Source organism: Podarcis melisellensis (assembly GCF_964234715.1).
Source record: "Podarcis melisellensis genome assembly, chromosome: 5".
In the NCBI taxonomy this organism is placed as follows: Eukaryota; Metazoa; Chordata; class Lepidosauria; order Squamata; family Lacertidae; genus Podarcis; species Podarcis melisellensis.
This window is the reverse complement of record NC_138537.1, coordinates 35,380,296-35,404,778: the sequence shown is the minus strand read 5'-3', so window position 1 is coordinate 35,404,778 and position 24,483 is coordinate 35,380,296. Positions and strand designations below refer to the sequence as shown.

General features: G+C 45.2%; 1 protein-coding gene across 1 annotated transcript in view; it reads right to left on the bottom strand.

Moving 5' to 3' along the window:
* CROCC2 (ciliary rootlet coiled-coil, rootletin family member 2) overlaps positions 1–24,483 on the bottom strand; it is an 87,021-nt gene that overhangs the window by 21,275 nt on the left and 41,263 nt on the right. Inside the window, exons 21-28 of the mRNA XM_081910655.1 lie at positions 22,823–23,002; positions 21,765–21,899; positions 12,476–12,619; positions 5,525–5,763; positions 5,253–5,412; positions 3,656–3,823; positions 2,895–3,246; positions 1,338–1,522 (exon numbers count right to left, since the gene is read on the bottom strand). Coding sequence (XP_081766781.1) covers positions 1,338–1,522; positions 2,895–3,246; positions 3,656–3,823; positions 5,253–5,412; positions 5,525–5,763; positions 12,476–12,619; positions 21,765–21,899; positions 22,823–23,002 — 1,563 coding nt within the window. The remainder of the gene's footprint in view (positions 1–1,337; positions 1,523–2,894; positions 3,247–3,655; positions 3,824–5,252; positions 5,413–5,524; positions 5,764–12,475; positions 12,620–21,764; positions 21,900–22,822; positions 23,003–24,483) is intronic.

Sequence of the window (24,483 nt, the reverse complement as noted above, 5' to 3'; positions counted from 1 at the left end):
TACACATATTTACTTGATTTGCATGCTTTTGCTCTAGTTACAAAAAGTTTTCTGCAAAAATACGGATTTTTTTTAATGCCTTGTTTTTGGCAGGGGGTGGTCTGAGTGTCAGGACTGGGCATGGGGAAGAAAGGCTGAGACTTTTACAGCAAAATACTGGGAGGAAAGGAAAAGGCAAGTAGGTAGAGGCTCAAGCCACAGGGAGAGGCTTGGAGCAGTGTGATCTCACATTGATCATTTCAGTTATATTTATTGGTCGTGCTTGTTTAATGTTTTCTAAACCACTTTGTAATCTTTACATTGCTAATCTGTACCCATTATACATTTGGAGAACTGAGGCTGAGATGGTGATTTGTCCAAAGCTAGTCAGTGAGTTCACAGCTGCAATGAAGGCCTCTCCCTCGGGATTCAAAACACTCCCCAAGCCACACTCTCACTGGCCCTGCCTGTCTGGAAAATGTTCTGGCATTTTATCTAATAGGGAAAAAAAAGGTAAAGGACCCCTGGTCATCTAAGTCCAGTCAAAGGCGACTATGGGGTTGTGGCACTCATCATCTTAGGCCGACGGAGGCAGTGTTTTTCAACAGACAGCTTTCCGGGCCATGTGGCCAGCATGACTAAACTGCTTCTGGCGCATGGAGGAAACACTATTTACCTTCCCGCCACAGTGGTACCTATTTATCTACTTGCACTGATGTCCTTTCAAAACTGCTAGGTTGGCAGGAGCTGGGACAGAGCAACAGGAGCTTCATGAACCATCAACCTTCTGATCAGCAAGCCCAAGAGGCTCAGTGGTTTAGACCACAGCACCACCCGCATCCGTTTTTGGTCTAAAAGTGCCTCTTGCTTGTCTGGATAAAGGATAGAGACGTGTGTGTGTATGTGTGTGCAGAGAAACTAGCCTACTGTACTAAGGTAAAATTTACATCCATTTTCCTACTCACTTTTGCCTCTAGCCCTGCCTACCATTGGCATGTGGCCCCAAGAAGGTTGCCTAGAGGAGAATGTGGCCCTCAGACTGCAGAAGGCTCCCCTACCTATAGCATAGTGAGTCCTTAACATGGGTCTAATTATGTGCAGCCCCACAAACAGTACGCATGTCTTTCAGTAATGTGAGGTAATGTGTCATATATTGCATTGCTGACACTATGATTGTGTGCGCACAAATTCTTACTGATGGAGGGATTATAGAAGTCAAGAGCTGGTGGGCATAAGGTCACAACTGGTCTCAACCTCATTACCCTAACCTCATGCTTTCCAGAGCTTCATGGGATACATACATACATACATACATACATACGAGAAAAATGGTAAAAGAAAGAGATGACATTACTCACCCTCTCTCTCTGAGTGTCCCGCAGCTCCTGAAGGAAGTCCTTCAAAGCATCTCGAACTACATCCGGGTCAATTTCACTTGTGACTTGGTCACCTCTGAGAGGAGAACGTTGGTGAAATGGGGAACGTGAGCGGCTCCTCTCAGGAGACCCAGTGCGGGAGGCAGGTGTCTGCCGGCCACTGCTTCCTGTGGAAACATAAATTCTTAACGTCTCAGAAGTCAAAGAGGGAGGCTCTGATCAGGATTTCAAGATGGGTAAAGGGAAATTCTGCACAACTCAGCAAAACGTTTTAAAGGGGTCTTTAAATATAGGAAGCACCTTAAACAAAGCTTATGTTCTCTAGATACTTAGCCCAGCATTGTCTACTCTGACTATCAACAACTCCCCAGGGTCTCAGGTAGAGATCTTTCCCATCGTCTGATACCTAATCCTTTTTAATTGGATGTGCCAATGACTGAACTATGTCAGGTGCTCTTCCACTGAACTATGACCTCTTACCAGGACTGAGAGACCTGTTAGATACACAACCATCAGATACATGATGTGATGATGAAAAATGTCCTTTGGGCAGTAGCAGTCAGGGCATGAGTCAACCACTGCCAGAGGCAGGACTTGGCTTTCAATAGCAGTCTTACAAACTGAAAACGGAATCCTGAGCACAGCAGTGAACACATGCAGCTTGCTTATACAGAGGGAGACCAATGGACCACCTAGCTCAGTCTTCCTCAGCCCTGTTATTTGGTATCTTTTGAACTGGAGAAGCCAGAAATTGAATCTGGAAAGCAAGTGCTTCTATACACAAATCACTTGCTTTACCGCTGAGCTATGACAGCGCTCCCTGGTTGCTCACCAAGACCACTGCTTAAGTGGTGGCAAACAACCTTAATTTAAGAAAACAAGCACATTTCCTACTCCTCATAGCTGTACCAGGTGCATTGGTATAAATCAGGGGTGGGCAACCTGCAGCCCTCAATCTATTCCAGTGGGTGGTACTCAGAGGGTAGCATAAATATACAGTGGTACCTCGGGTTACAGATGCTTCAGGTTACAGACTCCACTAACCCAGAAATAATACCTCGGATTAAGAACTTTGCTTCAGGATGAGAACAGAAATTGTGCGGCGGGGGCAGGAGGCCCCATTAACTAAAGTGGTACCTCAGGTTAAGAACAGTTTCAGGTTAAGAACGGACCTCCAGAATCAATTAAGTTCTTAACCTGAGGTACCACTGTATATGGAGAGAGAGAGAAAGAAAGGAAGGAGTTGGCAGAGACTAAAGGAAAAAGGGTGGTGGAAAGCAGAGAAAGAGAAAGAAAAAGAAAAAGAGAAATGTTTGGTGGCCCTATCAACTTTTGACCACAATGATGTGTGGCCTCCAACAGATTCCCTCAAGGGAATGTGGCGTTCAACAGAAGGTTGTCCAACCCCAATAGAGTAATGTCCTTAGCTATGAGCATATTTCATTACCACAATTAGAGGTTGATGTCTACTGCAGTTATTGCTTAGCTGAAATTTAATGCACAACATATGAAGGATATCCTGGTTAGGAGCCTTCTGACCTTTGACTGGAGAGCAGGATCTTTGTGGCGATGGACTCCGGCTGCCAAGCCCCAGCGTGCGGCGCAGAGCCGAATGCAGTGCCACGAGCTTCAGCTCCACCTCCCTCTTGGCTGCCTCCGCTTTGGCTAGTTCTATCCCCAAGCCTTGGGAACGCCCCTCACAGGTGCTGAGGCGCATCTGGAGGCTCTCGCCTGTCCTGCTGGCTTCCTGCAGCTTCATCTCCAGGTGATGAAGATCGTCCTTCAGCTTCTTCTCCTTTGCACGGCTCTCGGCAAGGCTCTGCGCAAGGTCTTGCTCCTGAAGCCGGCTTTCTGCCTCCATGGCAGACAGCTTCTTCCGCAAGCTCAGCACCTGAAAGAACAAGGTTGGTAGGCCATGGCAATGTACGGGCACTACCACCGTCCACACCACCACCTTCTCAGGACACAGGGAAGCCAAGAACAGCTGTAAATGTAGCTTGCACTCATGGTTCTTCACCTACGTGTATGAAAGTGATTTATATCCAGCCAGCTACCACTATCCTGCTGCACACTCAGAGCTAAAGTAGATGAGGCTGCAGGAAACCCAGTCCACAGAGATACCCTGTCTTCTCCCCTCTGTATGCATCCCTCCATGCAACTTATCTCCACTACCACCTCTTGGAGGACAAGACGCAGGAGATGGAAGAAGAGTAAGCTGCCCTCCTCAACTCTCCCAGCTTACTTTTCAATTCTTCTTCCATCTCCTGCATCTTGTCCTCCACCACCCACCACCACGTTACCTCCTTGTGAGCAGATTCACGGCTGATCTCCAATCCGGCTATTTTCTGCTTCAGTTCCAGAGCCTCTTTGCTGTTCTGCTGCTCCTGTTGCTCCTCTTCGAGCAACCGATGCTGAAGTTCACTGATTTCTTGGGCTTTTTTGCTGTTCTCACTCTCTAAGGCCTTCACCTGCAAAAGGTATGCCAGAACTCTGGGTATTATCTATTGTATGGGCTCTATGCTCAGAAGCCCATCTCACACGAAAAGCTTTTGTGGGGGAGAAGAAGAAGAAGAAGAAGAAGAAGAAGAAGAAGAAGAAGAAGAAGAAGAAGAAGAAGAAGAAGAAGAAGAAAAGTAGTAGTAGTAGTAGTTTGGATTTGATATCCCGCTTTATCACTACCCGAAGGAGTCTCAAAGCGGCTAACATTCTCCTTTCCCTTCCTCCCCCACAACAAACACTCTGTGAGGTCAATGGGGCTGAGAGACTTCACAGAAGTGTGACTAGTCCAAGGTCACCCAGCAGCTGCATGTGGAGGAGCGGAGACGCGAACCCGGTTCCCCAGATTACGAGACTACTGCTCTTAACCACTACACCACACTGGGAGGGGATCCCTATTGTCACATTTAGCAACTGGTGTTAGAGTGAAATGATTGACTATATAGAGCCAGTAGGACAGGAGACAAAAAGCCAAGGGCTCCCCCTCCAGACATCATTTTTATTGCACAATCATTCTTATTTGTGCTTGTGATATTACCGGGGGTGGGGATCACACATTACTCCACTTTCAATACTATTTGCACCTGCAAACATTTTGGGGTGGCCACACTGCTTCCTTTCCAAATCAGTGCATATCCCGCAATTTCCTGTTTAAATCCTGCAACTTTTTGTACCACAAATGTCCTGGTTTATTTTTGTCCCACTCGGGACTGCCCCTCTGGACAGCAACAGTGTGGTAGCATTGCAGAAGTATTGAAGAACAACCTAAAGCAGAATAAATAAACCTACCACTAATACACTATTATGATGTCAAGAACACCACTGCAGAATACACCCACAACAACAACAACAACAACAACAAAAAAACAGTCTGGAGGGACCCCAACAGCAGGCGAAGCCAGAGCCAATGACAAGCAGAGCAGCTCCTCTGTAGAAAACAGGCAGGCAAGTGGGGTGGTGCTAGCTGAGGGCAGACCAAGGCTGGTGGGGCAGTGTCTCGCTCACTCAATTGGATGTAAGGAACCCCAAAGGGGGCGGGAGTAGCACCAACACTCCTAGTGGGAGGGAGACACAGGTGGGAATATTAAAAAAGAGAGGCCTTATGGGTAGGAATCATGATGGAGGATCGAGGTCTCAAGGCTCTTTCATAGGAAATTTCAGGCGCAAATTAAACAAGCCAGAAAGACATTTTGGGTGGTGATAATGATGCTTCTCTTGTCTTCTGCTTAGATACTGTACCTACAACCTTGTGTTTTGACAGTGTCCGTAGCAGCTACAAGTGGCTTTGAATAAAGAATCCAATACTGGGTGGACGTCAAGGATCTCTTGTTGCAATTATTATATCCTTAGGGTTGTGATGAGAAGGGTGTGGAGAGAGAGAGTTCCAAGACACAGTTATACCTGCCTGCGCAGCTCCTGCAGCTCCCTTCGCGCTTCCATGCGAGACTTCTCCACTTCTCGTAGATTTGCTCGGACCTCCCCCACCTCTCCCTCAACGGCTGCTTTTGCTTCCTCCAGCACAGCAATCTTCTGCTCCTTCTCCTCTTCAGATCTCTGCAAGCTGCAGCGGATGCACAGGTTCATAATCTCTCATTGCTGGTAACCTCTAAAAGTGCTGTGAGCCGATAGCCACTATGCCAGCAAGACGCCTGTCCAGCACCAAGGCTACCTACCTGAGCCTCTCATTCTCTGCTCTCTTGACAGCTGCTCTGAGCTCACTGTTGGATTTCTGCAGTGCTTCTTTTTCTCTGCCCTCGTCTGCCACAGCCCTCCGAATTTCCAGCAGCTCCTTTTGCTGGTGGTCACGAGCCTCTTCAGTCTCCTGTAGCCTGTGGTGAAGCTCAACCAGCTCCTTGCGAATTTCTGCGTGGGTATCCTCTGCCAGCCGCAGCTGTGCTTTTAGCTGTTCTGCCTTGAAGAAAAAAGCATGCATGGCTGAGCCAGGAACCTGAAACCCGCAGCACGATCCTAAGGCTTACTCAGAAATAAGCCCATTGACTTGACTGGGACTTACTCCCTCATAAGCACACTTAGGATTGCAGCAAATAGGGATGCATGTTTAAAATGATGCTTGCACTGTCCCTTGGAGGGTGATGCGGATGCCTAAGCAAAATGAGCATTTACAGTGGTATCTCGGGTTACAGACACTTCAGGTTACAGACGCTTCAGGTTACAGACTCCGCTAACCCAGAAATAGTACCTCAGGTTAAGAACTTTTCTTCAGGATGAGAACAGAAATTGCGCAGCAGCGGCATGGCGGCAGTGGGAGGCCCCATTAGCTAAAGTGGTACCTCAGGTTAAGAACGGTTTCAGGTTAAGAATGGAACTCCGGAACGAATTAAGTTCTTAACCCGAGGTACTACTATATTTGAAACATAGGCATTTGGAAAGTACAGTGGTACCTCAGTTTTTGAACAGAAGACTGTTCAGGTTCTGAAACATTTGAAAACCAAAAACTCACCGGCCAACAGCTAGGCCTCAGGATCTTGCACGCGGTGGAAGCCACATGGCATATTCGACTTCCGAGGCGTGTTTGAAAACCGAAGCATTTACTTTTGGGTTTACAGTGTTCGAAAACCAAAATGTTAGTCAATGGAGACGTTTGAAAACTGAGGTACCGCTGTATAGTCCTAATCTAGAGCTCACTGTATGGCAGGGAATAAATCTTAATTACAAAGGCAAAACAAAGCAATTACAAAGGCATGTCTACCCATAAATCAGTTCAACTGAACTCAACAGGGCATACTTCTCAGTAGATAGATAAAGAATTGCCCTTCACACCCCATTTGGGCAGAAATCAAAGCTAGCTGGAGTCAGGATTGATTGCAGTATGCTATTTCAAAATCCAGGTTGTTAGCAAAAAGCAAAGGTACTTTCAAAGAGACACCTACCTCTTCTTAGTGGATATATATTGTCTTGAATGCTAGCCAATCTGTGCCAGCCATGAGCGACTACATCATTTGTTTAATGACTGGTTGGTTTTCCTTAATGGCCAATGGGCATCTCTTTATCAGAGCTGACTATATAAAATGGGTTACTGATAAAGAGTTGTCTCTGAAGGGACATGTCTTTGCCGCCGCCATCCCTTCCCCCCAACCCCAGCTAGGATGCTGAAAGCTAGAGCTGGCTGCAAAAAGAACAACAGAAACAAGCTTTGGAACAGCGAGAGGAGAAATACCTGCAGTGTCAGAGTTCCTCTGGAGGGCCACTTTATTAAACATTCAGCCTGACTTGCTTGCACAAAACTTACAAGGAGCTTAGATTACATCCAGGCTTTTTCTGAGCTTTCCCTCTGATTTGTTTATGGGGCAGTTATACGAACATAAGCATTCCTCCTGCATTCATCCTGATTTGCTTGTGAGGTGCTTATATGTTGTTCGTTCACCCTACACTTTACCATGCATTTCCCCATTCATTTCCTAATGGCAAAAAGCCAAATTCTTTTCTAAAAGTGCAAATGTTGCGCTAGGGTAACAGAACCCTTTAATCCACTTGAATTGCGCATATCTGAAGTATGTGATTGAATTCCTTTCCCAAAACCATGACGGTATGGAGGCACCCTAAGTGTGAAAAAAACACAGAGAGCTCTAACTCTGAAAAGTTAAAACCAGCATTTTCCAATATGGTGCTCTCCAGATGTTTTGGACTCCATCTCCCTTAGGCACCAGTTAACATGGTCATATTTACCATGGTACCAATAAGGGACGCGGGTGGCACTGTGGTCTAAACCACTGAGCCTAGGGCTTGCTGATCGGAAGGTCGGAGGTTCAAATCTATGCGACGGGGTGAGATCCCGTTGCTCGGTCCCTGCTCCTGCCAACCTAGCAGTTTGAAAGCATGTCAAAATGCAAGTAGATATCGCTCCAGTGGGAAGGTAAATGGCGTTTCCGTGCACTGCTCTGGCTTCACCAGAAGCGACTTAGTCATGCTGGCCACATGATCCGGAAAAACTGTCTGTGGGAAAACATCGGCTCCCTCGGCCAGTAAAGCAAGATGTGCGCCGCAACCCCAGAGTTGTCTGCGACTGGTCTTAACTGTCGGGGTCCTTTACCTTTACCTTTTTTACCATGGCCAATACATTGTCCAACATCAGCAGAAGGGCTCCAGGTTAGGGAAATATGGCTAAAACTCTCTTGTGGTATTTTACTGCCCTTTCGGGTACCAATGGGGCAAAATGTTATAAGTAGGCCATAATTCCCAAGTGACCTCTTCTTCCTAAGAGAAGCAATTCCCTGGGGAAGTGCTACTCATGGGTAAATGCTACCCATGGAACTTCTTGCCACTAGAGGAAGTGGGGAGAAGAATAAATAACTTGTATAACTTTGGGCCCATCATAACTCTTTTTCTCTTGGAGCCATGTGGCTTTAAAGCGGAATTTCTCACTTCAGCAAAGGAAAGCATGCAAGCATGTGTGAATGGAGGATATAGGAATGTTTCAGATTGCGGATGCATCTCAACAGGAGCAGGAGTGAGAGGTGTTGTGATTCATGCGTGAGATAGTGGGCATTTATCAGGTGGTGGGAATGCGTAATTGGAGCTATCAGCATGCTCTTAGATTTGAGTGCCAAACTGAGTAGGAGCAGAGGAGGAAGATTATGTTTGGAATGCAAGGAAGGGGGGGGGGAAGCAAGCTACAACTGGAAGAGCTCAGTTGCTAAAGATAAACGACAGCAGCAACAACTCGTGGCCTTAGGTGATCTCAAGGCTGTTCCATTTCATGCACTCTACAGATGCAGTGAGAAAAACTACCCGTCCTGAGGACGCTTGTTTGCACTAGGAGTGTTGCATTTAAGCATGCTGCATCCTTACTGAAAATATGTGGAAACCTGTACAGGCACTAAAAATGGTGCTTTGCAGGCCAAGCTGTACTCATTTGAGAAGGATTAATAATTCTGCTAACAACTGGAAAAATGCATTAAAAAAGAAAAGAAAAAGAAAGAGATGGAAATCTGAATTAAATTTGTGCTTGGCCATTGTGCCAAGCTGATCTGTCCTTGGAACACTGCTCTTTTCTGATGCCTTTGTGCATTCCACTTGGTCCACAGTGTGGTGTGGAGGCAGAAAAGGAAAATCCTCAGCAGCAGCAGGCTAGAAGTAACAGCATCTTAAAAAGCAGAGCCACCTTCATCCTTTCTGAATGAGGACGCAGTACAGAGGGCCAGAACTTGCCCAGACCCACAGAGTAGCACATATGTGCTCATCAGTTCTTCAGCCACACAGGTACAAGCAAGCCTGCCTTCTAGTACAATGCAATGTGTTCCAGAGGCTGCACAGTGAATTACTAGGTATGATAAGCTATTTCCTGGGATAGCAGGAGAAAATAGGGTTCTCTGTATTTTAATTCTGCGTCTCTGGACAAGCTGAGGCGACACACAACTGTTCTTGCTCCTTTATATTACTGGAATCGGGGACGGGCAAACAATTCCGTTATGAACCCCCTTTCTTTCCTTCCCAACTTTCTTTCCTAACGCTTTTACTCTGGAAAGCTCTTAACATTGTCCAGATCCTCCCTGTTGGCCTGTCTCATTCCGACCAGCTCTCTGTTATTGTTGTTCTGTTTTTGAGAAGGATTAGGGGGAGCCCCTTTCTCTCCCAACCCCCACCTACATATGGGATCCACAAACGCACTCAGCGGTTTTCTGCTGAGCTCAGCAGAAATTCACGAAGAAAGGTCAGTGACCAAAGAGAGGGGCGATCCATCATAAAATAAACTGTTTTTATTCCCCAGGATAAAGGAAGGGGGGCTAGCAGGGGGTGAGATTGAAAAGAAAACATTGCACATGAACCACCCCCCAACTCAAACACACACACACACACACACACACACACACACACACACACACACTCCTTCCTGGCTCGCTCACTCTCTGTGTAAGGGCAGAGCTTTCCTCATTTACAGGAACACTGCAGCAAAGCTCTTAATGTGATTATTATAATTATATCTTGACTAGAACTTTTTATAAACAGTCTCTTTTGAAATCATGCCTGGGCAGCCAAGTCTCCAGCTGAGGCCTGGACACATGGAACAGGGTATTTCATGGTGGGAGAGGAAATGTGCATGCGTGTGAGAGACAGGGCGGGTGTGTGTGTGTGTGGAGGCGGGAGTGATTGTGCATTTAAGTTCACAGAATGATGTGGGAATATATTTATATGCACATGTGTGTGAATTCATGCAACTATTTCCACACAGTAAGAACATCGTAGGAGCCAACTCCGAGGGGCTGAGGTCCCTTCAGCCCACCCAATAAAATATCTGGGGGGGGGTCTGCCCCCCAAAGTTGACAGGGAATTGCCATTCAAATGGTGTGTGCGCACAGCATCATGTGATCAGTTACGCGGGATGAGGCCTACCTGGGCCCCCCAACATTTTATTCCAGTTGGCACCACTGAAGAACATTGTGTGTGTGTGTGTGTGTGTGTGTGCGCGCGCGCGCGCCTGGGTGATGGGCCACTAAGAAAAACAAAGGAAATGGATTCTATGTGGCCAAAAGTCACAGTTGAGCATTTGCAGTGATGTGACCTAGAGGAAAAAGCAGCAAGCTTGAGAGAGAGTGAGTCAAGAGTGCAGTGCTTGATGTCTGTTAGAATCCAAGGCTGCGGCTATGGAAGAAACAGGACCCTTTTGGGGTGTTAATGCTGTGAAGCCCTCCAGGTTCTATATATGTGTGAATAAACCATATATCATAAAGACACTGCTGTCTCCACTGTGCCTCATTTCCAGAAAGGAACATGAAGCCTGGGGAAGCCCTGGAATCTCACACAGCTCAAAGACTGGGGTGGGGCGCAACACTACATTTGTGTGTGTGTACACACACACACACACACACACACACACGTATGTGCATACATGTACACTTGATGATGCATGTACTCATGAGAAAACGCAAATGTGGCAGATGTGCCTTGTATAGTTGTGGGCTTGTGTGTATGTATGTTGACTATGTGAGCGTGGCGTGCACTTAAGGGAAGGCAGGGCTGCTCAAGGAGCCTGACTTCCTCAAGTTAAAAGGCTGTGAAAATGTTATGGTTCCCATGGTGATAAGTAGGTCAATGCTGGCGCCTGTGAGGATTTCACTCTGTGTTTCTTTGCCCTCAGCTTGTTATATTAGTCCCACAACTGTCCTCTCCCACTCCCCCCACCTCTCTTTCTCTCATCTGCTGCTGTCTCCCTTCCCATGCTGTGTTACTCTTTCTCTGCCCATCCTACATCCATCTAGGAACATATGCACCCCCTCTCGCCCCATCCCCATTCCTTCTGCCCTCCCTGCCCTCTGAAACAACCCTTTTCTGCTTGCTTGTGTGGTCCCTCCTGGGGCTGGACTTTGAAATCTGTTGAAAGGAGGCCATTTTTTTGCCAAAATAAACAGCCTGTCATGTTAAATTACTCTCTCTTCCTCTTTTATGTCCTTTAATTTTCTATTTCCCCCCCTTCACCCCACCCCAGTCTTTTCGGGCTGGGGGTCATTCTCTTGTTCTGATGTACTGTGTTTGTAGAGAACAAGAGCTCAGAAAGCATCTGGCAGTGGGTGAGGGTTTCCACCTGGGGATGTTTTCCAGAGCTGCAGATATTGTTCCACCCCCAAGAGTCACCACCCGGTGATGTGTGTTAGGAAAAAGGGGGTGCAACGGAGTGGGCAGGGATCCCTACTTGCAATTTAACCTATAGCATGCCATTATTAGAAAGGGTGAAAAGGGTGCTGACTGGCTGGGGTCACTGCCTGTTCTTCCTAATTCATACCTAAAGGCAAAGGTAAAGGTAAAGGTAACGGTAAAGGGACCCCTGACCATTAGGTCCAGTCGTGATCGACTCTGGGGTTGTGGTGCTCATCTTGCTTTATTGGCCGAGGGAGCCGGTGTATAGCTTCCGGGTCATGTGGCCAGCAGGACTAAGCTGCTTCTGGCGAACCAGAGCAGCACACGGAAACACTGTTTACCTTCCCACTGGAGCGATACCTATTTATCTACTTGCACTTTGACGTGCTTTCAAACTGCTAGGTTGGCAGGAGCAGGGACCGAGCAACGGGAGCTCACCCCCTCGCGGGGATTCAAACCGCTGACCTTCTGATTGGCAAGTCCTAGGCTCTGTGGTTTAAACCACAGCGTGTCCTTCAATTCACACCTATCCAATCCAATTCTAGGTCACAAAAGGAGGATTGCTAAGTAGAGAATGGAAAGTGACAGAGTACAAGCACCAATGCTTCTCCTTCATTCTGTCCCATGGTCTTCACTGGCCAAATAGGTTTTGCAGGTTTCCAAAGCTAACAAAACTTGTCTTTCTAGGGATGGAAGTGCTATGAGTTTGTACCCGACAGGCAGCTTTGCTTCAGTCATACTGCCTTCAACACTGAAGCCCTGCTCAAGTATTAAGTCTGGCCGATTCTGCCGTAATTTAGCACTCCTGATTTCCATAGGAGCAGAAGACCTCAGATTTCAAAGCTACTGCCCACTCTTTCAGCAGAGAGGGGAAATGCTTCCATTGCAACAAACTTATTCACAGATGGCTTGAACTGGGGCAAACACCTATCTGCTGACAAAGAGATACATAGAGCACTTATTGGACCATACTGAACAGAGACAGAGAATCCTTCCACAGAAAGAAGACCCAGCCAAGAACCCGAACATACCTCCCTCCCAACAAGCTCCTTCTCTCTTGCCAGTTCCTTTATGTGTTCATTTAAGCGCTTTGCCTCCTTCTGGTGGGCAGCCATTGCATCCTCAAACTGTGCCTGGAAGGTCCGTAGCTCACTGGTGATGCTGGCAACTGTGTTCTGTAATGAAGAAATCACAGAATCAAGCGTGGTATGTGCCACTTTGTTCTATGTGTTCTGTAAAGTTCCAGAATATGGAGACACCGGCAGTCGAAGGACTGGCTCTCACAAATGTTTCCTCATAAAGCTAAATTCTAGGGTAGCACTGCAGGTTAGCTGAAATTTGCTAGCTGGGAACAAGTGAGATGCCTTTACAGGGCGAGAAGGCACTTGCTTTTCGTATCTGAAGTACAGGGCTGATTCAAAACCCCAGTGGAAAGTCATTTAGGAACATTGAAAGCTGCCTTATGTCAAGTCAAACCACTGATCCACCTAGTTTAGTATTGTGTACTCTGACTGACAAGCAGTTCTTGAGGGTTTTAGGCAACAGTCTTTTCCAGCCCTACATGAAGATGGCAGGTGTTTAACCTGGGATCTTCTGCTTGCAAAGCCTGTTCTCTCTCATGGGGCTGAGACCATTCTAAGTTTCGAAGGGCAGTTTTTCTGCACAGGAGGAAATGTAATCCTAACCCCAATGTAAGTGAATAGGAAATCCAGTTGATCACGCAAAACAAAGCATTCAAATTAATCAAAGAGAAAGTTGGCCAAATGTAGAAAAGTCATGGATGCTTTAGCTGAGATTCCTGCATTGCAGGGAGTTGGGCTGGATCACCCTTGGGGTCCCTTCCAATTCTACAATTCTCTGATTCTATATCTAGAAATAGTTAGACAGAAATTGTACCAGAGCTTTTGGGCTGACAACAACACTGTTTGCAAAGTTTACCAGCCCATGCAACTATCTTTACAAAGACATTTTAAAAAAGCAGCTTTAGTTCAGCACCCATCACTGGTAGGGACAACTGGTTCTTCCCTAAGCAACAAGAACACAGTTGATCTTGTCCCTCACTCTAAGCCTAAAACACTTGCCAATATCTTCACCCATATAATGCTGCAAGACACTGTAAGGTGTCCTCCATAAGTTTAATATTCTTTTAGGGTTTTCCCTCCCCTGCCTGTGACAGTCAGTGATTCTACAAGTTTTATAGACTCATTGCATGCCAAGATGGAAAGTGACCTATTAAATCACACAGGCCACCCTGCCTTAATACAAGAAACTCCCTGGACAAAATTATGGATACTAGCAATAGCTTTGGGTCTCAACAGGACTATGGTAGGACATGCGTATGTTTTGATGACAAACTGAAAACAAGCAGCATTTGAGCAGGTTCAGCTCCAGCAGAAGGATTTGTGAATAGGCCCTTATCTCTCTTTGGCAGAACAATCAAGGGTCTACAGCCCCAACTCTGTATCTGTAAAACTATATCCATTGGAAACCAGAAATTCTGGTTCTAAACGCAGCATAAGGGGTCTCTATAGTATAGTGTATTTTAAAATGGGGTTTCAGAGTTTTTAGGGGGTTTTGAATGTTTTATGTAGTTTTATAGTAGTTTTATGTAGTTTTTCAATTTCATTGTTCTGCATGGGACAATGACAATAAAGATCGTATATCGTAAATATTAATGAATAAATTATTTTGAAATAACAAAATTAAAAAGATAGGAGAAACATTCAAGACTTCAATAGGCAGAACTCACTTCATGCATTTAAGGTGTAGTGAGCGGACTGGAGTAGGTAGGGGGTCAATAAAAGGGAAACGCAAAAACACCCTGCCTGCTATAATTTATGGTTTGTGTATTTCTTCCTTCCCAGTGCCACACACAAAACCAACAGCAACTGTGACATGAAAATTAGTCATCTAGTAAAAGACTGCTAATTGGAACATTTGTCTCCTTTATGGGAAATGACGTCCTTGGCATGAGAGAGAGAGAGAAGATACAGGAAAGCACAGCCAAACCATTTCATGGAAGTTAGGAAATGGTCAGCAGCAGGAGACCAATCTTTTGCTGTTGCAACCTTATGGTAAGAAATAAGCTGAGATTTAAGGAAATGGTGTACAATCTCAGATCAGTTTTAGTGGAAACGAGAGAGAGAGAGGAATGTAGTCTGACCCATTTGTTCATTCTGGCCTAGTATCTACTCCAAGTGGCAGTGGCTCTTGGATCTCCAGCAGAGAACTTTCCCACCACTTGCAGCCTGATCCCTTTTAACTGAATATGTCAGGGTCTGAACCTAAAACCTTCTGCATTCAAAGCATCTACTTTATCAATGAGCTATGGCTCCTCCCTGGGCTGAAACCAGTCATGCTTTTTCTGGGAATCTTTGGAACTGAGTTGATTAGGCTGTATCATTCAGCAGCCTGTGAAGGTGGAAGTTCAAAAAGATACAGCACGTCATGACATAACGAGCAGCAGAAAATTACCGTAACTTAAGGCATGGCTTGTGTAAACAATGACTTTGCCCAAGAGATGTGTTCAAAGGAAGATTCAATAGAGCTACTCTCAAATATCAGGTAAGAAAGTATTTCTAGGATGATAAATGGGGTGACGAGGGATGGATTATGGATAGTATTCAACTAAGTTTTACTCAGAGTAGACCCACTGAAATATTGAACATGACTATGTCAGGTCCATTTATTTCAATGGGTTTACTCTGAGTAAAGCTAAGGGCTCAGCCACACACCTTTTGTCTTGCGCTTTCTAGGTGCAGGTCTTGAGTGCTTTAAAGTGTGGATCTGTACCTAGAAACACAACACAAAAAAGAAGCCTGGACAAGTCTTCATTGAATACCACCCTATGCGCTCTACTGTGAGCCACAATTGATGTATATGAACAGTAAGGCCTGACTCCCATTTCAGCTAAAAGTGGCCTTGTTTCAAATCCCTTGGATGGAGGCAGAGGTGGCACCTGCAACTTACACGGAACCCTGATGGATTAAAGGCAATGCTATAGCTGTTGACCACATCTAAGTGGGACTGATACTGGACAATCTGGAACTTGGTTGCCAATTAAAATACTGTACCCACTTCTCTCCTTTGTCTCCCATTCAGGCTCCAGAAGAGTCATGTCAGCTCTTGGTTTAGAGCAGTAGCTGCACATCTAAGCATTAGTTACGAGCATTAGGAGAGATACTTTCTTGCTTATTCCAGAGGAGCACCAGAGATGCATTCCCCACAATGTGTTGCTGCCACAAATCAGCTAAGAAAAAGTGTGAACGAATCTCTCCTCAAAAGGAAGTGTGTTATGTGCAGGTCAGAAATTATTTTTCAGTGCAGTATCATAGTGATTAATTCTGAAGTGCAGGTATTCTAAGACGAGAGAGAGAGAGAGAGAGAGAGAGAGAGAGTCTTTTGACAAATAAAGACATTATGGCTTCAATATCAAGACAGCTTTTTCTTACCCCCTTCTGCTTTGTTTAACATTCACTCACTATTCTGTAGCATTAGGATTGGTCAAGGGACTTTGCCATTTTTCCAAAATGAAACAGGCAGTTTAACCCTTAGCTGTGCAGGCTGATGCCAACAATTGCTTCTTCTGCTTAACTGATTTGGTGGAGTCTCTTGCCCCACCTCTGCCTGAGAATAGCCTATTTATTTGACATGAAGCGGGTTGACAAATAGCACCCCAGGAGATTAGTGCTGTGGAATAAGCAGCTGTGCTTTGTCCAGAGGTGTACCTAGGGGTTGGTGAAACTGGCCCATGCCAGGGGCACAGGCCTGCCTCCCCCCCAAAAAAAATCACCTATCAGACTATGGAATGTATGATGTAAATATGTGTGGTGATGCGTCGCTGCTGTCACAGCAAGATCAAACGCAGAAGCTTCCCATCCTTCTCGCATCATGGCACAAAGGCAAGCAGGAAAGTTATTTTCTTCAGGAGGGGGGCACCGAAACAGCTGCTTGCCAGGGGCATGAGGGATCCTAGGGACACCTAGATTCATCCCTGCCACTGTAGCCCAGTATTTCATACTCTGAGTTGTAGTAGGTTACTAGGGTGTTTCTGGCTACAGTTCTCTGGAACTGAATCTGGGATCTCCAGGCAAAGTGTGTGCTGCAACACAGAGCCATAGACCTTCCTGTGAAGCTAAAATGCCCAGTGACTGATGCTGGCCTTGCATCTAATGACTTGTTCTGTTCAGTCAATGAATAGGAATCTTCTATTACAACTATTGTTCAAATATTTTAACATTGCTTAATGCACGAGAGTGTTTTCCTTCTCTAAATGTTTACTAGACTTTACAAAGGCCATCTCCTTACTCTCACCTCAATTTCCTGCAAAATGCTTTTCATTATTCAAACATACCTAGCAAAAAAAAAAATTGCTCTTGCTCTGCAGATTAAAGAAAAAACCCTGACCAATCTAGACTTTCGGACTGTCTATACCCCTGGTTAAATATTGTCCATGTTCTTTGCTTCCTTGATCACATGAATTGTCACAATGGTTTCCTGGATCATAGTGCAGTGGGCTTACACTTATACATTTTTCATATTTTTATATCTATTCTCATATTGGGTTTTTCTGAATAGGTAGGGGATTGACTTATGGATACTGAGTGCCCTCTAGTGCTACCAAAGCAGCAGTACTCCAAAACTTTGGCCCAATCCTGGCTGCAGGATATAGGCTACAAAGGTAAGACTCTACTCTGGACCCTTCAGTTAAGCCATTTCCAAGGCAAGCAAATCTGCCTAACATAAAAACTCCATAATATACAGTAGAGTTAAACCAAAAACAAACCCCCTTCATATAGGCCATGGGTATTTGGGGGTTCAAATTCCAGGTGAGCACCATGTCCTTACCTGACATTTGTAGGCAAGCCACACTTTCTCAAGCTCACTTATCTGATTTATAAAATGGGTGCAGCTTGCCAACTCTACCACAGTATTTGTTGTGAGGAGGCATAAGGAAACGCCACTGCTCATCCTAATTCTGATACTGTGTATATGGTAGGCGATGAAACGAAATGTTTCTAGACTTGGGACCTCTTCTAGTAACTAATTGGAAAGGACAAATTCTAGCTAGGAAGCCATGTTAGTTGTTACAGGAAACACAGCAGAGTGCCTTGGGGCACCTTAAAGACTAGCAGGTTTATTTTATTGTTTCAGCTAAAGTGTGTCCTGGCATAAGCCACAATAAATGGGCTAGTCTCCATGGAGCTACAAGGGTCTTTGTTGATAAAATCGTAAAAGGCATAGTATATCATGGGACAAGTGGAGCTGGAAAGAGACAAAAGGACACCAGTCTAGAAGTCATTGAGGATGATGCTCATAAGAATGCTTCTGATGTAATTATAAGGCATGAGGCACATAGGAGCATCAATGCTAATAATACCTTTATTGTCAATGTACAACCTGTGTACAATGAAATTAAACAACAAAAGGTTAGGTTTCTGTACTTCACTGACAAAGCTGTTAAACAAACAGAGGGGTGAGTTTGGTAGCCCAACACAGAGACTTCTGGACTCCAGATGGAACTGAATGACCAAGATTGGTTAGTCTCCTTTATTTTTATTTTCTTTTACTATTAGTATTCAGACTAGGTGAGGAGCATACAGTCCCAAATAAACATAATATCCATCTACAACAGGGAAGTTCTCTTTCTTTCCTTCCTTCCTTCCTTCCTTCCTTCCTAGACCTGCTCACCTTTTGGGCCCACCAAAATGTGATTGTCCACTCTTTTTTAAAAAAATGGGATTCAGGCAACAGGGAAGTAGAGGATTACTACAGAATTGGGAAAAGTAGAAATAATAAGACAAAATCCCTACACTCTTGTCTTGTGAGGCAGGAAAAAAGCCACTGGCAGGGACTGCCGTTCCCAGAGTGGAACAAGGATATTCCTGCTTCCCTTGCTGAGTTTGTGAGGCTCTGTTTTGCCATCTAGGCTGAAGGGAACTCCAATGGGGATTCAGGGAGGGGGAGCTCCAGGAAATGAGAAGCTCTTGGGCAAGATCTTTTCTTCTGGTGCCAGGAACTTGCTCACTGCGTTGCAAGCCACACACAAGCTTCTCCAAGGAGGAGAGAGATCGGACCATGCATGGAACACAGCCATGCAGCTTCCAGCTATGAATTGCAACATCCCCTGCCCCTAGGGGGGAGGGTCTGGCTTGGATTCACTGCCTCGCCCTACTCTGTCCCAGCTTGGAAGAATCTCCCTGTCATGCACGACCCTCCAGAAAACAGCTTACTGTATCAGTCATAATCTCACTGTCTTAGAGGGATCACAGTCATCGGTGCAGCTCAGAGCTGTTCCGTTGAGTGAGCAGACGCGAGGGCGGGTTAGAGATGGTGGACCAGAACGGTAGAGTTTGCCAATAAATCCCAGCGATAGGGCAGGTCACATCCATTCCTGTCATTCTGTGCTGCTCTACAAGTTTGGGGTGGGGCTATTGTTTACAGTCCTTTGGGGAAATTATTTGTTTTAAAGCTGGCTTCCCTTTGGTTCCCAGTCAATCTTTCCAGCTGAAATGCTTTTCAAATTTGTTCTGGTGGGGGTTTCTCACCCTTGTTGTGCTATTTGTTTGCTCGGTCTTAGGAGGCTGTGCCTTGTGAGCTTGTGAACTGATCTCTCCAGAGATACGATAGGGCCCCGGCTAATATTGCCAATGTGTTTTTTATTTAAAGGCAGAACCAAACAATCCCACGTTGAGCTATTAAAAAAAAGAAAAGGGGGAGGGGGAAATCTTGTGGTGCATTATGGAAACAAATTATGGAGAGAGACAGGGCAAGCCAGAGTCAAGCAAATCGTGGGCAAGGAGTGTCCTTGTGCTCTATACAACAACTCCATTGGTCACCCCCTCCTTCCAGAGAAACTCACGTACAGAGTTTCAGTACGTGAAAGAAAGAGCTCAGGCACAGAGCACACGCCATTCAGGCAGAACGCTCCAGGTTCAAACCTCAGCATCTCCAGGTAGGACTGGGAAAGGCTCTTGTCTGAAACCCTGAAGAACTGCAGTTGGTCATCACAGACAATATACTGAGTTAGATGCAGCTGTAATCTGATGCTCCAAGGCTTGTATGTCCCTCAACCACAGGGGTAGTCTGCACCAGCTGTTTTATTTTGCAAATTTCTCAGAAACAACTGGGGTAGATAGCATCACATCTGCAAAACTATCTCCTCTTGTAGATTTCTTTTTTTAAAAAAAGGAAGGAAAATGAGGACACAACTAGATGAGATGGTGGGATATCTATGATCAGATTTCCCACATTAAAAAAGCCCTAATGTTAAAGGCAGCTGTGGATGCCTCTGAATGGGATTAGGAAGGAGGTGAAAAAATATTTTTGCTCGTGCTGTTTTCCTAGCCGAAGTGGCCCCTTCTCAAGGCTTAGCCTCCCTCTTATTCTACAGTGTGCCCAAGAAACTATTCTGCCCCTCATTAACACCCACAGAGCAACCCTGCTGTCCTGTTCTAGCCTGATATGGAGGGAGAACCACTTCCCCTAAAAGGCTTCTCATGAGATTCGGACAAAGAAGGTAGACACTACCAGTAGTGGCCAGCACAGCAGAAGAGGCCAACCTGGCTTCTCAGCACTGCAAAGAACATTCACAGCTCTTTACTGGGAGATGCATAGTGGGAGTCTTCATTCCTAGTAACCCCCAGTTGGATTGATGTGTGTGTGTGTAGTTTCATTTGCTGCTCATACTCACTGATGGTGCCTACCCTATACATCAAGGATGGCCAACTCCTGAGAGATCTACTTTCAAAATTAAAATCTGGCAGTGATCTACCCCCGTTTTTTAGGGGTTCAGGTCAAAGTGGCTGAGCTTTTCTTGAGGAGGAGAGATGACATGTTTTTTAGGCAGTCAGGGACTTCTGTGCAGCTCTTCTGAGGGAGGCAGGAACAGAAGCAGCCACTAACCTTACAATTGCTGGCCAGATAACAGCCTCCATTTCTAAACTCCGGCTTCCCTGTTGCAACAATAGAGGCCGGCACAGGGAGAGGGGGCAGGGCTGGAAGGAGGCCGGCGATCAACCGCGATCTACCAAATCCTCGTAGGGATCAACCAGTAGATCGCGATCAATGTGTTGGACATCCATGCTATACATAAATGGTAATAAACGGTGGACCCTCTAACCACAGAAGGACCATATACAGTGGAACCTTGGTTCTTGAACTTAATCCGTTTCAGAAGTCCATTTGACTCCTGAAATGTTCAAAAACTAAGGTGTGGCTCTGATTGGCGCAGGTGCCCCAGAAACAATAGCCAACAGCCGCATTGGATGTTTGGCTTCCGAAAAATGTTTGAAAACCGGAACACTTACTTTCGGGTTTTTGGCATTCAGGAGCTGATTTGTTCATCAACTAAGCCATTCGAGAACCAAGGTTCCACTATATAATAAAGGGTTTAACCACTGCGGAAATGGGGTAGAGCATTCCTTTAGCAAACCAAAGCATAAACAGAGGGGTCTCACTATGGCTGAGAAACTGGTAACAGTAATGACAATATATGCCATTCTCCACACTGTCTGCGAATCTAAGTGTCATGTCTTGCATAAGCTAACGGGTGTTTCAGAGTTGGGACCTTGGAGGAATATGATAATTAAGGATGTAATAAGGCCTCGTCTTCAGTTCCACCCTGAATCCATCACATGTAGCACTTTTTCCACTCCACTACAGTTTGCCTTCTGCCAAAAATTATGTTGCTTGTCTCACTGTTCACTGTGGCAAAATAATGTAACTTACATAATTTACAAAAAATAATTATGCCAATGATGTAAATTACATTGTGATTATGTTAGTTTACCACATTCCAATGCAAAGAAAACAGAATGAGAATGGGGTGGGGAAGGTTTGACATAATTAATTACATATCATTTGTAGATTGAAAGCAACAACAGTGAATACTGATCATATTTGTGGGGTTGATTTCTGTTCCAGGCATGGGGTAAAGGAGCAAACATCAGTAATATTAATCCTGCATCTGTTTTCATCAACATTCTCCAACATCCTTAATAACAGAGCTGCAGCTGAGGGAAAAGAGACGTGGTAATCTATTTCTGGGTTCCTTGCAGTGCTGCATGTTCAAGCACAAAGTCTTGCTTATGACCCCATAAAGTTCCATTTCCCCTTTTCTGTTTATATTTCTGTTAGAAGTAAACGTATTTTTTATTTTATTTTCCTGCAGGTATGTTTCATTCCTTCTCTTAATTGTCAGTTGATCATAGGCTGAGTTAGGAACTTCAGGAGATGGCAATACCCTACCACTATCATGCTAGGCATTTCAGTATTTGCATTCCCTGCCATGAAAAAAATATCACAAAGCCCAGAGTTCACCTTGTCTTGCTCCTGGCGGTTCAGAGCTTCCAGCTTCACCCGGTCAAACTCTGACCTGGCAACTGTGAGTTCGCGTTGTGACTCACTGAGCTTTTCTAAAAGGATATTCTTCTCTGCTTCCTTCTTGGACAAAGCCTGGAGGTAGAAAGGAAGCCCTCACATATGTAAACAATATTCATAATGTCCTGGAAATTTTTATAATTTATTATTAGCATTTGTTGGGCACCCCATAACACGAGTCCTAAGGATGGCTCATACCGTGGTACCTCGGGTTACGTACGCTTCAGGTTACATACGCTTCAGGTTACAGACTCCGCTAATCCAGAAATAGTACCTCAGGTTAAGAACTTTGCTTCAGGGTGAGAACAGAAAACATGCTGCGGCGGCGCGGCAGCAGGAGGAGGTCCCATTAGCTAAAGTGGTGCTTCAGGTTAAGATCAGTTTCAGGTTAAGAACAGACCTCTGGAATGAATTAAGTACTTAACCCGAGGTACCACCGTAAAGGTAAAGGTAAAGGGACCCCTGACCATTAGGTCCAGTCGTGGCCGACTCTGGGGTTGTGGCGCTCATCTCGCTTTATTGGCTGAGGGAGCCGGTGTACAGCATGACTAAGCCTCTTCTGGCGAACCAGAGCAGCGCACAGAAACGCCGTTTACCTTCCCGCTGGAGCGGTACCTATTTATCTACTTGCACTTTGACGTGCTTTCAAACTGCTAGGTTGGCAGAAGCAGGGACCGAGCAATGGGAGCTCACCCCATCGAGGGGATTTGAACTGCCGACCTTCTGATTGGCAAATCCTAGGCTCTGTGGTTTAACCCACATCGCCACCTATACCAAGAAATAAAATACATGGGCTCAAGAGGGAAACACATGTGATCCTTTAGGCTCCTGTTCCCAACTCCAACAACCCTAACCATTATCCATGCTGGCTGGGCACAATGGTTAGAGCTGTGGCAGTAGTGTTACACAGACAGTGGCCTGGTTCATACCTCACGCTAAGCTAAACCATGGCTTGAAAGCAGGTAGCTTCCTTCCGACTAATGTTACTCTCTTCTCACCTTCTGTTTTTCATTCTCTAGCAGGAGGAGGCTTTCATCCCGGTTCTGCTGCAAAGAGAGGATCTCCTCCATGAACTCCCTTTTTTCAGCTTCATGCTTGGATGCCAGTTCTTCCTTCTCTTGCTGAAGATGATGCACAGCCTCGTCTTTCTCCTCAATCAATGCCAGATGCAGGGCCTCCTGGTGTCAGCAGAGCAGGAAGTTATCAGGTAAACTAGTTGAAATATGCTCGGAGTCGAGAGTGGATTTCATGCTCTTTATTCAGCTCATAGTGGTGAGGAGGAATGAAAGTTCCCCCAAAGTATCTGCTTTATATACGTTATTTACACAATGGGCTGCTCGTGATTGGCTAATTCCAGAATTCTCCTGTAGGCCAATCAGGTTGTGGATTCACTTCCATCTGGAGCTGGATTAGGTGGCTCCTGCAGACCAATCATACTGCTGCATTGTTCTAGGACCAATCAGACTGCTGTATTCTGAATCCTATTGTTCTAGGACCAATCAGACTGCTGCATTTTGGATCCTATTCAACTCAGTACATAACACTAGTATCCAGGGGTGTTGCAAGAATGGGATCATGGGGCACCCCCACCCAAACTTTTTCTAAATGTACTGAGTGTTTCTGGCAGATAGTGAATTTGGGAGAAATTGAACAGGAGTGATCTTAGTTAACTGAGCAGGATATTATTTAATTTTGTGGGAATAAATTATCTAGAGAAGAGGGGGAATTGAATGGGAATTGAATTAATTTGGAGCAGGATTAATTGGGAGAAATGAAGAGGAACTGATTGGGGCTAGGATCCAAATTAATGGAATGATTTATCTGGGCTTATTTTGATTGGAAATTTGTTGGCTTTCCTAGTGTGACATTTAAATTCTACATTTGCATCTGTACATATATATTAGCATATTCACATGTTATTCAGAGTTGTGTCTGTAGCCTTTTGCCCTGAGTCTTTTAAGCACCTAGCAATGCTCCTATTGGTGTTGAACACAAGCAAGTTCCTTGCAACCAAATCCCTATCTCCAGTGCCTGCCTAAGACTTCCAGTCTGAAACATATTCAAAGCAGTTCAAAGAAACCATGACAGAGGCTAATAGGACTCCAGTGAAAAGGAAACCACCCAAATGTGGTACATCCTGTAATTAGAATCCAGTTTGAATCATTTAATACACATGTATATTTGACAGGTATAAAGGTATAAAGGCCATACCTATTTGACAGGTATAAAGGCCATACCTATGTAGAAATCATAGCTGCCTATATACAGGTATATAAGATAAAGGTAAAGGACCCCTGGATGTTTAAGTTCAGTCAAAGGCAACAACAGGGTGCAGCGCTCATCTCACTTTCAGGCTGAGGGAGCCAGCGTTTGTCTACAGACAGCTTTCCGTATAATGTGGCCAGCATGACTAAACCGCTTCTGGCACCTGCGCCTCCCTTATAAATGTTAAGTATTATTATTAACACATTTCATCATTTCTTCAAGGACCTCAGGGTAGTTTCCCTTCCGTTTATATTCTCACAAGAACCATTTCAGGTAGTTTAAGCTGAGATACAATGACTAGTGCATTGTCATGGCTGAGGAGAAATTTGAAACCATGTTTCCCTATTCAAGTACCAGCCATTATACTACACCACTGCTCAACACTGTTATTACT